General features: G+C 40.6%; 1 protein-coding gene across 7 annotated transcripts in view; it reads right to left on the minus strand.

Moving 5' to 3' along the window:
• The window catches only part of LAMA2 (laminin subunit alpha 2), a 390,451-nt gene that overhangs the window by 129,017 nt on the left and 247,155 nt on the right, over positions 1-14,279 (minus strand). For 4 of the 7 annotated variants that reach the window (XM_079970713.1, XM_079970715.1, XM_079970714.1 and 1 more), the window contains 4 exons: positions 13,802-14,065; positions 11,786-11,966; positions 5,265-5,401; positions 2,007-2,243 (listed from right to left, as the gene is read on the minus strand). In XM_079970713.1, the coding sequence (XP_079826839.1) occupies positions 2,007-2,243; positions 5,265-5,401; positions 11,786-11,966; positions 13,802-14,065 (819 nt within the window). The remainder of the gene's footprint in view (positions 1-2,006; positions 2,244-5,264; positions 5,402-11,785; positions 11,967-13,801; positions 14,066-14,279) is intronic. The other 3 variants (XM_079970719.1, XM_079970718.1, XM_079970717.1) reach the window with 1 other exon arrangement.

Below are 14,279 nucleotides of genomic sequence, written 5' to 3' on the forward strand. Positions count from 1 at the left end.
CGCAAGTATTTTGCCTTCAAACTCTGCTTGTGGGCTTTTCAGAAATATATAGTTGGGTACAGTGGCAAATAGGATTCTAGACTAGATGGACTTTTGGTTTGATCAAGCAGGGCTGCTCTTATGTTCTTCTTTAACTGTTTTTACACATCATTTAACCATATAAATAAATAGGGCAACATAATGATCATTTACAATGGGGTAGTTACATTAAAGCCAATGAGGCTAAAAGTAAACAAACAGTCAATGAATTGTGCCTTAAGAATGAGAAACAATTGTGAATATATTCCGGCAGTGTTTTAACACAGGCTGACCATGCTGAAGAAAGTATTAAAGTATTAAAGTTTTCCACAATCCATGAGAAATTGTCCTGGCAAATGTGTGTGTGTGCATGCGTGCGTACGCATGCACACACAATTCATTTTAGTGGGTATGATGTTAATTCTATACATTGTTGATTAAAAGTGCAAACCTCAGGGCACCATATACAAGTCAATTAAGACAATGAACTTGGATTTAAGATGATTTTGCAGCCTATTGATCCAGTGCAACTCAAGATGCTATCATCTCAGGTTCATTATCCTACAACAACAGCTACACAAAGTTGGAATTCCCATGTGCTTTAAGGGCGATTTTCATTACAGCGTCCAACACTGTAGCTGCTACAAATGCTGAGCTCTCAGTGCCACACAGAGAGGGTAGCACCCATTTCTTTCAAAATTATAAATGTGTGCCCATTGCGCCAAAAAGGTTGGTGACCCCTGTAACTCAATGGCCCTGGTTCAATGGGAATAAAATAGTCAAAGCTAATTTGACCTGTTAATGTTTTGACGCTTGAAGCATGACTAATTTGGATAGGGGCAAGTGTATGTGCCACATTCTGTGCATGCTGTCTGTCTGAACAGGACTTCTCTGTGTTGCACCACTGCAGGTGATCACTAAAGGTGCCTAGCAAAGCTCTCCAGAGCCAGGCTGGGAAAATAATTTTAAAGGCTCATTTAAGCTTGCCTCGAAGATTAGTGATCCTTTACAAGCTCCCCCCTTTTTTCTCCTGTTCAGTCTGAAATCCAAACTAGAGAAGAATTGTGGGTTTCCCCAGAGGTGGGGAGAAGTCCACTTATTTTTTCTCTCTCCTGCAGCTTCCTAAATCTTTCTCCAAGTAGTTAATTTGAAGTGATCTTAGGAGAGCAAGCCAATCTCTAGTGGCCAGTTCTCAGCTATCCCACCTCAGTGCCAACTTTTCTGTACATTATTACATTCCTGCACTTGGTGGGGGTCTGTTTATCCCAATGGCTCCTAGGGGAAAGAAATGTGGAATGGTCTCTTGCTTTGGGACAGGGGCAGGTAGATCCCATGAGGCCAGGGAGGCCAACAACTAAGGAGCTATGAACTCTAGTCACCAGATATAACAGCCCCACTACTGGTCAATTTTGAAGGATGAGAGAAAGGTAGATCAAGAAACCTAGGTCAGGCATAGGCAAACTTGGCCCTCCAGATGTTTTGGGACTACAACTTCCATCATCCCTAGCTAACAGGACCAGTGGTCAGGGATGATGGGAATTGTAGTCCCAAAACATCGGGAGGGCTGAGTTTGCCTATGCCTGACCTAGATAGATCAGGGATTTCTGTCTTGCTTCCTTGAATGTGTAACACAAAAAATGGAGTTCAGGACCTGCTGTTTCAGGATAACTGATGGCCTGTTCTTGCTGGAAACCATGCAGCAAGTCAAGACAAGCAGCCTTGTTCTAATCATGTGCACTCAAGTTCATCAAACACAAGTGTAAAAAAGGCTACACACTTTATGCCTATTTACTTGGAATTAAAAAACACTGAAATAAATGAGGCTTACTGCTGAGGGGTTCAGGCTGTGAGTGTGTGACCTGGTGGAAGACACTCGCTATTATTTAATCAACAGCTGTCTACCAATTTGAGCCAAATGAAAGATGCTATAGTGGAGAACACTGAGAGACGAAGATAAAATATTTGGTGACTAATATTTCTTCTCTTACCTTGCAGGTGCATTGTCCTGTATGATCAGAACATGAACATTTTTCCATTTCTGAATCACAAGTGTGTGGCTCAGTCCCTGCTGCCAGGCATTCACAGGCAATGCACTGTGGGTAATTGCGATATCCCAGCCTGCATTCAGTGCATTTATCCCCAGAGAATTCTGGACGGCAGAAACAGCAGCCAGTGTCAGGGTTGCACTGGAAACTGAGAGATCCAGTTGGACTGCAGTCACAAGCCTAAAGAGAAGAGGAGATGTTCCATAAGAACATTTAATGATTCTATGTTAAAGACTTTCAACTTTAACTGAAGAAAAACAACTCCCTCAAGAACAACTGAAATTATTACCAATTGTCAACATATTTACATCAATAGGCTAGGCAACTATTTTGTGCAGGTAAAGAGTCCACACATATTGGATTCATTTCTTAGGTATTTTGTCACTTGAAGGACATTTTTTTAAAGTACATGGATTGGTATGGGGGTGGGGCTTGTTTGACTCAAAAGGCAGCTGATGAATTTTTAAACAAACAAACAAACAAACAAACAAACAAACAAACAAACAAACGTGGTAGGGTGCTAAAATAAACCTCACAGGATCACAAAGCCTGCACAAAAACTAAGGTCCAATAAATTCCACTAATGAATCAATGCTTGCACAATGTTTCAGAGCTCTTTGTTTTGGAGAAAGTCTTCAATCAAATCAAAGAAACAACTTTTGCAAACCCAGAAAGGATTCCTTCTGTCCTGGAATCTTTGTCCAGTTTGCAGAGAAGTTGAAAAGGCATTTGGGAGTAAGGATCACAATGTTAATTCTGTATTGAACTTGCATTTCAAATCTACAATAATGATACTAATCACCTCAGAGCTGATCCTAAATTTGGATACCTTAGATTAAGACAGCAGTTTGTTACTTTAAGGTTTGGTCTGCTCACATTTGTTATTACTATAGTTTGCAACTGTAAAATTCTTTTATGAATGGAAACTAGGAGGGATAAAAATTTACAGAGTCAGCAAATTAATACTTATATTACCCAACAATATACACTAGAAAATGCTCACTGGTGTTGTTGTGGCACTAGCAGAAATATATTCTATTTGGACACATGCATAAGAGGAATGTTGTATCAAGAATTGTGGCCTATATTAACAGGCAAGAGTACAACAGCAGCCACTGGCACTCTTGTTAAAGATGAAAAAGTAGAGCTGGAAGGCTTTGAAAAAAGTTGCTAGAAATGCAGTAGGTTATGATTCACACTGAAACCCCATCAGAGAGATAATTGGCAACATCTCAAGTTGAAATCATAAGATGTGTTCCAAACCTCTATTTTGCTCAGTACCGGTATATATGGCAGCCAAATTCTGGATTGTATGTATCTGGGACCACTAACAGTTAAGAATTGCCTGGCAGGCTTCTGTGTAGTCTAAGAATTAAAGCCTATTTGGAGCAGGAAGCCTGCACAGTAAGTGATGCCAGAGGATAATGCCTACTGGGCAAATTGTTCACCATATGCAGAGTAAATTACAATCAAATGTAATGTTTATTTTGCAAGGAGGAAGCTTCACGCAATCTTCCCCTGCCAGTGAGTTATGATGGGCTCTGAAATCGGCTCCACTAAAAGCTCAAGTGGGGAGGGGGCAATCACACCTTGCCTTAGAGAAATTAGTTGCCATGCGTTAAAAGGGAAGACTTGGCTGACATATCATTATTAATTTAGAGAGTGCTGTGGCAGCTGCCATACTAATGCACTCATATAATAGACAAGGCGAGGATAGATAGAAGAGATCCCAGAGCTGAAACAGAGGTCCTCAACCCCTATTAAGCTGGTTTGCAGAAGCCTGGTGATCTGTGTGGTGAAGAAAGGCAGAGGTTTTGTGAGAGGAGCTTTACAACTCAAAAAGAAAATAAATTATTCTGCATTAGTTAACTGGTTTGAATGGCGATGAAAAACAGCCTTTTAAGAGAGAGCACTGTGGCATTTGATTGCTTGCCTACACTGAAAGAAACTACCACAATGTTAAGTTAGGCCTCTTTATGTTCCTATTAACGATCATTTGTACACACGCTTGATATGTGGTGGTTTTAGTCTTTATAATGTCCATTTCCAATATATCTCTAAGAGACGGTAATTTTGATTCTTACATAATGAGAGGGACCTGGAAGTGAGAGAAACTAACTTGCCTGAGGTCACACAATGAACCTATGGCGGAGGTAGGAGGTGAATCACATCCAAAGCCATCATGGTATTCACCAGACTACAAGTTGGCTCAAGAGAAACAAAAGAAAATACTTTCCACACGGCTCATCCAGACTTCTGCTTGTCCCACCACTTTCCCTCAGGAAAACTTGATCTTTACTGCTGAATCAGAGCAAACGTCAATCAGTTTCCCTGTGGATGACGTTTGGTATGATTCCGTGAAGAGCGGGTTTTCTCGTGGAAAGCAGTGGGGCAAACAGAAAACCGTTTGGATCCATGCCTAGGTAGCATGGGGCAAGTGGAAAACCATGTTTTCTAGGTATGGGGCAAGCAGAAGTGTCAACAAGCCCACAGTCAAGTCAATGATAATAGGCTTAGACAGATCCTAGCGCCTACGCATGGTAGTACCATGGATCCTTCATTTTATTTTATTTTATCACACTTGCATCTATCTTCTTTCACAGAGCTCAGTCATGGAGACGATTCCAATCTATCCTCATAGGTAAGTTGGGTTGAGTACCAAATGAAATATTATTTAGGAGATCCACAATTGATCCTGTAACTCAGATAGGACCTCTATTGTATCTTTGGCTTCAGTTTTTAATTGGGACAATGTAATACCAACTGCAGTTCTAATACTGCTCATGAAGACTGGTATCCTTGAATGACACTCAGAATTCTATTAAAATTGCACTTGGAACAAAGAAAGCTTTGTCAGACACAATACAAAGCCGTCTGAGTTATCCTTAGGCTCACTTCGCCTTTGTTTTGTGAAAAGGGATAAAATTATACCCAAATTTGGACAGACTGTCCTTCTGACTTCAGTACACAACAGCTGAAAAAAGGTACATGTGGAGTTCGAACACTTTGTCTTCTGAAAGATGCAGCTCCAATTCAAATATAGCACATCCTGTCATCTGGGCCAATGCCAATGCTCACAAAAGAGAACTTCAGTTCTATGATTCTTCAGAAAACTCCCACTGTGTTTTTGGTTCCAAAGACTAGTAGTTTACCACATGGAAAGCAAAGAAACACACAGAGATAAAATACAGGTTCACTCACCTTGCACCCGCTGATAATGTCATGACCCCAGTGATTTGGTGCACATTTATCACACCTCTGTCCTACAGTATTGGGAGGGCAAATGCAACGGCCAGTGTGTGGATCACAATTATTACCAAGATGGGCACACTCACAACCTTCATGGGGAAGATGAAGAGAAAGAAAACACGAAGCACATTGCTTAAAATATCTGAAGAAAGCAAATTCTGTCATCATAATGTCAGTTGTCCAAAATCTTAGGTTTTTATACTGTACTGTGATGTTTCGTTTTATTGTTTGATGGATAATTGTTTTGATCATCAACTCTATCGTGTTTTATGGCTGTATGTTATGTGATCCCCATGGGTGGTAAAGACTGGTCCAGAAATGAATTAATAGTAATAATCATTTATCTGTGGTGGGTGCATCTAACTATGGACTGGAGAGATGAAAACTGAGCCAAAGTCATGTACCCAGTTGGGTCTGATATAGAAATAATAAAAACAAAAGCAGTAGAGTTCCAACCATGAACTATGTATATGTGCCCACATCATGAAATGCCTGCCTGAGACTTTACAGAGACATCAGTTGCCACATCTATCAGCTACATGAGGCAACACATTGCCAGCATACTCTTGGGGCTCTAGCTATGCCTCAGTCTCTTTTCTTCTAATGACTGAAATATAGAGTATGAAACACAATTTTAGATAAATGCTATCAGGACTGAGCAAACATTTTTACTTCTGAGAGCCAAGTGTGGTGGTAAGTGGTCAGTCAAGGGCCGTATGCCAGTGGATGTGACTGGAGCCCACACTCCCACCCCCTCCATTGTGATTTACATGGGGAGCAAAACATGTCTATCACCCTTCCCAACACAACTGCACTCCCTTGTCTGCCAATATTTTTTTGATGGCAGTGTGATTTACATGAAAAACATGGTGCACAGACATAACTGTGCATCCTCCTTTGCAATAATGCATGCATTCATTCATTCATTCATTCAATTTATATACCCCATAGTTCCTCTCCAAAGGAGCCTGGGGCAGCAAACACATCTGTAGTAAAAATAAAACCACGTGGCAGGTAGCAAACATTGAAATATGGCGGGTTTCTTGGACACCTATAGTGGGCTGCACTGAGGGCCTCTGAGACCCATAGGGTGCCCACCTGTGCTAAGGTAACTTATTTGGTGCTGGAATGATGGAAGTGGCTTGCTAGAATGGGGTCATTCTATTTAACTTTTGTCCTGCTCATAAGCTTTGCCTAATGAAGCAAGTATCCGTTTGGGGGGAGGCAATATTCATACTGTAAAAATGGTATGAAGAAAAGAAGCTCCCTAGTGACTATCTAAACCCCCCACTTATTCTTGGCTGCATTAATTTTTATTTTATTTTTTAAAAAAGAGAGGCAAGAATTCCAATCAAGATTCCCCATCTCATTTACATACAGGGTCTCAACCATGAATCAACTAGAGACCCGGCTGGCTTTGAAAATCTAATAGTATAGTGCACCCTCATATCATGCTGTCTTCTCTCTGAATGGAGAGTTGCTTGCTGGATGCAGTTTTGAAGTACCATAGAATTAATGGAAGTTTGTGTATCTCTTTGGAATATACTTAAGCAGTCTGAAGGCATTTGGCTTTTCTCAGGGTTTTCAGATATCAGTATTTTTGTCTTTAATTAAAAAGATTAACTGGTAAGCCATTATGCTGTTCTTTCCCCTGCCCCCTACAATGTACTAGAAAATGAAATTCCAGAACTCATTAAAAGTAGAAACAGACTCTCTTTATATCTCTTGCACATCTTTGGTCTTCAAATGTCAATACTCTGTTTCCCCCCTGTTTTGCTATATATCTGCCAGATTTATTATGCCAAATGACATTTCTTTCTATCATATTTCATTTCAGAGATGTAAAATGGCACCAGTCCCATAAGGGGGTTCTTCCCTTGTTAAAATGGCTGATGTAGTGGAAATGAAGCAATTTCTGTGGCTAAGAGATGCTAGACTGTAGAACGGACTCCCACGAGAGGTGGTGGACTCTCTTTCCTTGGAGCCTTTTAAGCAGAGGTTGGATGACCATCTGTCATGTATGATTTAGCTGAGATTCCAGCAATGCAGGGGGTTGAACTGGATGCCCTTAGAGTCCCTTCCAACTCTGCAATTCTATGATTCTCCTCTCACAAAACTGACAGCAGTATCCATCTGCTTGACAGAGGAAGGGAAGATAATCCTTGTGTACACCAGCAAGCATTCAGCCCATCAATGTACAAAAACATTTCTGGATCAAGGCCAATTTCTTTTTTCTGTGGAACTCATATTCACCATTTGTCCCTGTACTTATGATAGGTAAAGGTAAAGGTACCGCTGCCTGTAAGGGCCAGTCGTGTCCGACTCTAGGGTTGTGCGCCCATCTCACTTAAGAGGCCGGGGGCCAGCGCTGTCCGGAGACACTTCCGGGTCACGTGGCCAGCGTGACGAAGCTGCTCTGGCGAGCCAGCACCAGCGCAGCACACGGAAACGCCGTTTACCTTCCCGCTATAAAGCGGTACCTATTTATCTACTTGCACCCGGAGGTGCTTTCGAACTGCTAGGTGGGCAGAAACTGGGACCGAACGACGGGAGCTCACCCCGCCGTGGGGATTCGAACCGCCGACCATGTGATCAGCAAGTCCTAGGCACTGAGGTTTTACCCACAGCGCCACCCGCGTCCCTGTGTACTTATGATACTATATAATTATTCAACTTTTTTTTTTCCAGAGCAAAAAAACCTAAGAAGATTAAATGACTTTTCTTTTACTCAGAAAGTCTTCTGGGTTTCCCCATTCCCCTCCTGTAAAATAGAATTCTTTTGAGTTGCTGGTTTTAAAGTGGTTATGATGTGCTGATTTGTGTCTCAAATTAAACACTAGCTAAATCCAGGAATTTCATTTCAGGGTCTTCATCAGAGTAACCCAGAGTGCATACAACCACTAAAGAGAATGGGAAACCCCAAAGAGATGTGGGGCTCTGTAAGTGCCCTCCTACAATTTTTATCCATTGCATCTGCCACACTGACATCTCATTTGTGTGACATTGATATCTCATGCATGTGTGTGTGCTAGAGCACAATTTATGGTGAAAATGTAAACACAAATTAGTACATCATTCATTTCCACCATGTATGATTGAAAATGCAACATTTTAGGATGAAGGAGCCAGAGCTAGACATTCTGGAATAAATCAGGTATCAGTTGCAGAAAGTTTTCACAAAAGAAAACAGCTTTCCAAACCTGCAACTGCTGCAAAAAATGACAAATCACAAAGATCATTCACTGTGTTCTCGTTCCATCCCCATTTGTGCTAAGAGCCTTAAGACTACAGTTACCATTTGTTTTTCATTTCAAGTTTTCTCTTCCGTGAATCCAAAAGTTGACCTCTTACCCTTACCAAGTGCTGACACGTTTAAACTTTTACACAACAATAAACATGTCTTTATAGATCGACTCTTCTTGTAAGGGAACACAATAGCACAGAGCCGTGGTTCAGCATGCAATCTGTACAACTTTTAGGAAATATTCATCTGCCCAGAATGTTGCTTTTTGCTGGTTCATAGACGGAATGGATTGAAATCACATTTAATATCCTTTAGGCCACTGCTACGCTTAAGCAGAACAGGTAAGGGATATAGTTCAGTACTGCAATCCAAGCGTATAGATGAATTTCCAGGTTCAATTCCTGATATCTCTAGTTGAGAAGAGGCTTTCTTTTTTGTGGGTGTTGGTGGGAAGCAGGGTGGTGATGGTAAACACCTTGTTGTCTTAGACATTGGAGACAGAATGCTAGAGTAGATAAACCTGGGCCAAATGATCCATAATCTGATTTAATATCCTATGCCTACTTCCTTGCAAGTCCCATTCAACACTCTTCTGAGTGAGTAGGACTGGGCATCATCACACACCCATGACATAGATCAGGCAATCCAGAGTAGTGCAAATGTAAAGAGCCTGAAGGCTAGGAAGAATACCGTAAATACTTTATTGCATAAAATGCAGGAGTATGAGTTTCTGGCTTTAAGTTTAAGAAGAGTAGCTCATATGAATTGCTGAGGAAAGAGAAAAAGATTAAGACTTAAATGGGAAGGGTTTCTATCAATCACACACTATTAAGGAATATAAGCTGACCTGTCTAATTGCATCATCTGAATGCTTCAAACTAAGGATGAAATAATCATTCCTCAGATAGGCTTAATGTTACCCTTCTCAGCAATTCTGCCCAATTCAGCAACTTGTGTGCACCCACAATTTCCCTATGGAAGTTTCTCCATTGACTATTGTATCTTAGACTGAGAAATCTTTTCGCTGCTCATATAGGTCATACTGATATTGCAGGTCCCATGAGGATGAATGTGTCCTATGGAGAGATGGCTTCAGACCCAAGGGAAGCAATGTTACACGGAGTTTTGCCACACACACAAAAGTTTTAGTCCGGGGTTTTTTTTTAATGGGAACAAATTAACATACAAAGATCCAGTAGCACACAGGAAAGCTCACATTTGTGGACTTGAGGAGGCTCTCTCTGCATTGTGAATCTTTCCCCAATTTTCTAGGTCAGCTACTGGGAGAATAATGCCTTTGGCTAAAGTTTCTTGCTGGAAGGAAGGGTGGGGGACAGGGCAGAAACACTGTCACTTTAGCTTTGCCAGTAGATAAATGGAAAAGTAAAGGAACCCAGATTTGATGTTATCTGTATGCTCCTTGCTCCTGCTCACCAAATAAAACGTCTAATTCAGTGGACTGCAGTCTTCCTAGACCTATGACCCATTTCTAACCTCATCAGTTAAGATGAGAACCACTTTTAATTATCCCCCCTCTCTCGCCGTCTCTCTGACTTGCCATCATGTAGTCAAGGGACAGGGAAACTTTGGTCATCCTGATGTTGTAGGCTAGAATTCTCATTATCCCTGACCAATGGCCATGCTGGCAAGAGGCTGAAGGGAGTTGAAGTCCAGCAACATTTGGAGAGCCACAGGTTCTCCACCCTCGAGGTAGCTATTGGGCCATTTTCTTTCTTGGAAGACCCAAACAGATCAGAAACTGTGGACAAATTCAGACATGTGTCTATCATGTGACAGAGAATCTTACCTCTGAGATTTTGGTTTGCTGCTGAAAGTTTTTTAATAAACAAATAAATAAATTAGGAACCATGAGGCTGCTGGCACAAACCACCTTACAGAAAGTTGCAATTCCATTACACCACCAGTTGAAGATGAATGACTTAAGGGACAATGTAAGAGAGTATGCTTTGGGAAGTGTGAAGCACTTAGAGCAAGAGATGGTGTGTGGAGAGAGGTAACCATGTGGAAGAGAGAATGAACTGCCATTTTATTTTCTTTCTTATTGAGCTCCACAATGAACACAAATATACAAAGTAGGTGCCACATAGAAATTAGAGTTGCAATTTTTTTTTTTTACTGACAGGATTGTTTAAAAGAACTGAGGTAATTTCATGTGATTATATTTTTTCATTTAAGTTGACAATTTATTATTTCCATCAGTTTCACCTGGTAATGCTTAGGCTCCATTTATGTGGTACATTTTGTATAGATTAACTTGCACCTCCCAGAAATTGGTAAGGAATATTTTCTTCTCGCATTTACCTTCTGATGTGTCATGTGGAAACAGAAGAGATATGCAACTAGACTACACCTGCTGGTTTGAAATGCAGTATGTAAAGCTGGACTTTTGCACCCATTATATTCTACTTGTTTGACCTAGTTCTGGGTTGCTACATTTATCTCTAGGTAGCTCCAAGTCGAATGCTTATCATTTGTAAAAAAAATAACATATTGCAAGGGAAAATAGTACAACAGGAACATCACTTTATGCCAAACCGTATCATTGGTTCACCTAGCCCAGTAAAACTGATGAGAAGTGGCTCTCCAGATTTTCAGCCGGCACCCTTTCCCCAGTCCTGTCTGAAGGTGCCATGGATTGAACCTGGAACCTTCTAAATGCAAAACGCGTGGCTTGGGATCAGATTATTTAAGAAACTGCTTCTCCATGTATGATTATCCCACTCTGCATTCACTAGTAAGATATTTTGCATGGGCCTTATATGTTCTAAGGAAGAACACTTCTTACAAGCCACACATGATAGAATTGGTTACTAGAATAAATCTATCCTGGTGTGTGTGTGTGTTTAAAAGAAATGCAAAGTGCATATTTTGGCGTTAACCTTGGACATTTGTAATTCTCCTTGTCTTTAGAGCATAATGCTTGCTTTGCTTGTGTTCTCTTCATTGCAGATGGTTTATGGACATTAGGAAAAAAAGATATGCCAGCTTTGAGCATTTTGCTACATGTAATTTTTTAAAACAAAAAATAAAACAAAAACTATCTTACGGTACATTAAAAATTTTTTCCCCCTAGAGTTAAATCCCAGAGAAACAGAATGTGATGAACTCAGATGTAGTGCTGGGCCTGAAAGAAGTCTTTCTTCCTCACACACAGAATAAAAAGGAAAGCTCCCCATCTATTAAATGAAAGTTGATGATCTATACTTACGGGTGCATCCTCCTTCTTCAAAGCCATAAAATCCATGAGCACAGCGGTCACACTTCTTTCCTCCAACACCTGGCTGGCAATGGCACTGTCCAGTCTCATCACAGTCAAAAGATTTGGATCCAAATGAATTACAGTTGCAAGGAACACAGCCTCTGGATGACTGTACGCCAAAGGTTCCAGGCTGTCACAGTAGACAGAGGGAAATCATTTAGCAGAAATAAAAATAGCAAGCAATGCTAAAGGAAAAAAGTGTGCGAGAAGCACTGACTCTTGAAGGGTCAATGGATGTGAATGAGCCAGTTTGTTTAAGTCCTAAGAGGTTAAAACAAATAGGAAGGTTCAAATCTGGCACCTCTCCTTGTAGCCCAATTTACCCAGTTCACGCTTGAAGTCTGAAATGAATAAGATACCAACATCTGAAATACAAAGAAAGACAACTCTGAAAGCTCCAAAGTTAATTTGAAATCTGATTCATTGGTCCTCATTAAGGAATCAGTATAGTGTAACACCAAGCATTCTAAATTCTGAACTTGGTTCTGCTCTAATGGATCACCTTGCAAAAGCAGCTTTTAATATGCACTCCCGATGTGTCTAATAACAAAGGATGAGCTAACAGAAGAGTCCTCATTTGGGCTACCACAGGGCTTTTGATTTAATGTGGCAGCTATCACTTTTCCATAGGACACATACAGCCATTATTCTGCCTTGCAGAGTTTAGCTTATGTGGCCTCTGAGGCCTTTAGATAATGTGGAGGCCAACTGTGCACATTCAAAATGAGATAGGGAAATGCCTCTCTTTTCCCATCTCCACAGACGACGTCCCTCCTTGCAATGCTGCTGTATGGCATAGAACGGCAAGGATTTTCTGTTAAACCTGTATCACCATGAACCTGTATTAGCAGTAACTATTAGTGCAACATCATTGATCCAAGCATGCTCACAAATCCCAATTTGTGCATTTGGAATATTGTGTAGGGCTCAACCATTGGAAAGTCCTGGCCTAAATTCAGCCCCATAAGCCTACCAGGTAAACTAGAGGTCCTTGGTCCACCAACCCTGCCTGTTCAGAAAGTACCTCAGAGCAAGGTTCTGTTCAATACATAAGCTTCAGTTATCCCTACTTCAGCATGGGATCAGTGGGCCTTGTTCAGATTACAGGCGCAGAGGCTGAAGTTGCTTCCTCATGCAAAGCCAAGTAACAGCAATAAGTATGCAATTTATCCACCGTTTCACCACTGTATATTATGACTAGTACTATAGCATCGTATCTCTCACTAAGAACAGAAAGGAATGCCTCAACATGCAATTAAACCAGCAAGCACCCGCCCTCTATATCACCAGTTTCATAGGAAAAGTAAATCCTGTTTATAAGGGGGAAAGGCAGAAAATCAAATTCCATTTTAGATAAAATTGTCTGCTTAACCTACAATTAACTTAAGAAGTTGGGTCAGTGGCTGCAGTGCACCAGTGAGGAGAACTACAAATTCACATATAAAATTATGCTTTGTTAACTATTTTCTTACTGAGAGGGTGAATTATCTAATAAGAGTGATACATTTTGTGTTAATTACTATGCGCTGGATTCAACTAACTGGTACCGCTATAAGTAACTCTGTATAGAGAGTTACCTGAGAACATTACTTTAGGTGAATTCAAGTAATCACAATAACTTAGGTTACGTGGGTTACTAATATTAGCCAAGTTCCTTTGTAACTTGATTCTTAGTTATCTGAAAAGTCAGCATTCAAACTTTATTTTTTTCTCAGATATCCCCCTCATTAATTACCTCAATTGCTTGATGCATCACACTGCAACAGCATGGGTCCTGAACTTCAACTAAATCCCAGGAATTTCAATGGGATTTATTCTCTAGCGCATATTGTACCAGACAATGTTTTGATGTTGAGAGAACACTGACTGTTTTCTAAATGGTTTGCTTCTACTGCATTGTTAGTGTATCACAACACAGACACATGCTAGAATGCAATGCATGCTGTACATGGTCTTTTTGATTACCAAAGAGGCAGGTTTGAAAGCACCTCTTGGGCACCCACTTGCACTGGAGTAGCCCCATCTCTGATGAGGTGCTCTGATTTGCTGAGCCGGTAATGGGTTTTCCTTCTGGATATACACCTGTCTGCTCAGCTCACATCGTTTACCAGCGAATCCTGATTTACAGATACATCTCCCTGACACATCACAGTTTAGTGACATGGATCCTAGAGGATTGCATCCACATGGTGTACAGAATTGCTTTTCTGGAACCCAAACATAACCAGGCTTTTGAAGAGAAAGAGAGGGAAAACAAGTTAGAAAACAAAGTTGTACAAGAAAAGGTTAGAAGAGAAAGAGCAAGAAGTCTATTATAAATATTTGTACACCAAACGATTGGGTCTTCTTAGTGTACATATGGAATTAAACTGAACCAACTAAAGATTACATAAATTCAATGGCCTTTTGTTTTACACTTAAAACTATCATATGCACATCTTAT

The sequence above is a fragment of the Podarcis cretensis genome (assembly GCF_951804945.1).
Source record: "Podarcis cretensis genome assembly, chromosome: 3".
Lineage (NCBI taxonomy): Eukaryota > Metazoa > Chordata > Lepidosauria > Squamata > Lacertidae > Podarcis > Podarcis cretensis.